Here is a 3,000-nt window from a genome sequence, read left to right on the forward strand (position 1 = left end):
GCAGGCTTGTCATGCTGTGTTCATATGTACAGGGGTAGAAATTAACTTGTGAACAAGGGAGTCCAACGGAATCCCTGCCCCTCAAAAAGAGGGAGTCTGCAGCAAAATGAGGGAGTGCGCAGTCTGAAGTTCAAAACTAAAGAAAACAATAACGCATATGAAGATTCATGAGGTTGCAGGTCTGCCAAATTTTCTTTCGGCATTTACTGAAACATTCCGCGAGGCCGTGCTCTGGAACGAACTAGTTAGTATAGCAGAATTTTCAGGGAGTCACACGGACTCCTGCATATGTCAAATCAGGGAGTCTGACAGTAAATCAGGGAGTATTTGACTCCGGACTCGCGTTAATTTCGCACCCTGCATGTATATATGTGTGTACCTATACACACACACACATATATATAGGCTTTAGTATGTGTTACGGTGCGGTATGCTGCGTACGTTAGAGTGTGGTTTCTAGGTGCATGATGCGTTTGTTAGAGTCGGAGTTAATTATAAATGCGTAATTAGTCCGCGCGGTAATTGTGTGCGTATTTCCTAGCGTGTTTTGTCCCGCCGGGAACTTGGGACTGAATAGCTCCGTGAAGTATTAGATTTTGAACGATCGTTAAACCTAATCACTGATCCAATCACTAATTAGAGTAACCTACCTAAATAACAAATCTACCTAATCACGCAGCATTTGTTATTTGTCGCCCAGGAACCAAGGAGAATGGCGCCGGCGAGATCGGAAAGGCCGATGGGGATGTTGGGAATCTGAACAGGACGCAGACGACCAAGAACGGCCAGACACATCTAACCGATCTCCCAGAAGAGGCGATTCCATCTCCGTTCAGTCTAAACGGAACACTAGATGGCATTGGCGAGGCGGCGAGTCCGAGACCTCCAGCAATCAACATGCGTCCGTATGCAGGCCTAAACAGGTGATCAAATCTTTCATGACATATGTAAGTAATTAATTAATTGCCTAATTGGTGGCATTGGCAATTAATTTGTGAAGTACTGCCAGAAAGAACTGTGAAAATATAAACAAAAACAATATTATAGCAATCAAATTATATTATATGAATAAAGCGATTCATTAAAGACATATCTAGTAATAGGCATATTGTAGCATATCTTGTTAAATGTAATCATGTGTAATATGTATGTAATATATAATATAATAAATGAGCATATGATTACATGCAGCCACAATAACTGTAATGACTAATCCATTACTTCCGAGCGCGGCTCGAATCTGTTGACATCACCGTGAAAACCCGATTGATCCTGTCGGGATACTCTGGAACCGATGGCGGGTCGTTACGCGTTCTCTTGTTTGTTCAGCGTCATTCACGGCTTCGGACAGCTTGACCTTGACAGCAGCGGGCGTGTCGTCGAGACGAAGGAAGCTTTGAGGGAGGAGGCGAGACTTCAGCTGAATTACAGGCCCGACGTGACGTCACCATACCTGCTGCTCGACGTGCGATCCGCTGACACATACGAGCAGTCGCACATCATCACAGGTGAGCTTGTTCTTACCTGTTAATAAAGCACACAGGTAGCTCTGTCTTACTTGTTAATTAATGACACATGTAGGTCTGTCTTACCTGTTAATAAAGCACACAGGTAGCCCTGTCTTACCTGTTAATCAAGCACACAGGTAGGTCTGAACTTACCTGTTAATTAATGACACATGTAGGTCTGCGCTTACCTGTTAATTAATGACATATGTAGGTCTGCGCTTACCTGTTAATCGATGACACAGGTAGGCGTTGCTCTCACGTGTTAATCAGTCACACAGGTGATTGCACTCTTGTCACCTGGAAATCAATCGAGCAGGTGAGTGTACTGTTAATACCTGTGAATCATTGATCACACAGGTGAGTGTACTGTTGTTACCTGCAAATGAATGACATTTAAGTAGAAGGTGACCTCCTCTGGATCTTTGTGTATATCAGCACCTGAATATAATGTCTCCAGCAGTAAATAAAAATATTGTACTTAATAATAAACTTGTTGTTATTCACTCCTGATGTTGCACATATAAGATTAACCAACCTACAGATCCGGATGTGGGGACCTACAAATATGTTGCACACACGCATACTGTTACAACGACACCTCTCTCAATCGGTCAACTCCCAGAAAGCTATTAATTTTCGTAAATGCCCGGGTGAACCGCATTGCATTCCACGTGAATTCTCGTTAAACAGCATTTGCTTGTGTTGTGTTGCAGCGAAGAGCTTTCCGTCTTCACTGCTGTCGAGAGATCGAGAGTCGAAGGACAACCTAGCATATGTATCCTCTACTGTCCTGCTTACTGTCTGCTTACTTGTCTGTCCTGCTTTACTGTCCCTGCTGTAAGCAGCAGCAGCAGTTAATGAAGCTGTGTTGTAACGAGGGGTGTGTGAGGCGTGTACGTGATGCTCATGTGCAGTGAGTGGCTCATAAACGAAGTGCCTTTCAGTTCTAAAAGTTCAAAAAAGTTTTAAAAAGTGTAAAAAAAAGTTCAAAAAGTTCTATGAGCAGATAGTGATATGGGTGTAAGGATACGGCCAAACCATGAATTGCTCTCATCTCAAAAAAAATCATACTTTAATTGTAAATGTAGTTTTCATCTTAGATCGCCGATAGAACGGTTGCTAGTCCTAAGGTAGACGCTGACTTAATAGGAAGTGTAGAGAAGTAGTAGGGAACGTTAGTGCATAGGGGGGACTACAGGGGTTTAGCTGGTGTAGGTATTAACACGACTGAGATTCCTTAGCCACGCCTCGCCGACGCAGAAGAACAAGGAGGGTCGCATCGTGATCGTATACGATGAGGATGAGAGCGTGGCGTGTCAGGCAGCTCACACGCTCGTGCAGCGAGGCTACAGCAACCTGTTCCTACTGTCTGGAGGTGTGTGCGCACGCGTGGGCGCGGCGTCAGGTTGAGATGTCGATCATTGGGTGATGTGCGTGAGAGATTGATTAGGTGTCTCTCTCATCCTTCCTCTCTCTCTCTCTCTCTCTCTCT

General features: G+C 44.3%; 1 protein-coding gene across 1 annotated transcript in view; it reads left to right on the forward strand.

The window, feature by feature from the left end:
- The first annotated feature begins 157 nt into the window (after positions 1 to 157).
- The window catches only part of LOC106812830 (centrosomal protein of 41 kDa-like), a 4,051-nt gene continuing 1,208 nt past the window's right edge, over positions 158 to 3,000 (forward strand). Inside the window, exons 1-5 of the mRNA XM_014816812.1 lie at positions 158 to 179; positions 701 to 923; positions 1,330 to 1,508; positions 2,222 to 2,283; positions 2,769 to 2,883. Coding sequence (XP_014672298.1) covers positions 158 to 179; positions 701 to 923; positions 1,330 to 1,508; positions 2,222 to 2,283; positions 2,769 to 2,883 — 601 coding nt within the window. The remainder of the gene's footprint in view (positions 180 to 700; positions 924 to 1,329; positions 1,509 to 2,221; positions 2,284 to 2,768; positions 2,884 to 3,000) is intronic.

This window comes from Priapulus caudatus, unplaced genomic scaffold (assembly GCF_000485595.1).
Source record: "Priapulus caudatus unplaced genomic scaffold, Priapulus_caudatus-5.0.1 Scaffold691, whole genome shotgun sequence".
Taxonomy (NCBI): domain Eukaryota; kingdom Metazoa; phylum Priapulida; class Priapulimorpha; order Priapulimorphida; family Priapulidae; genus Priapulus; species Priapulus caudatus.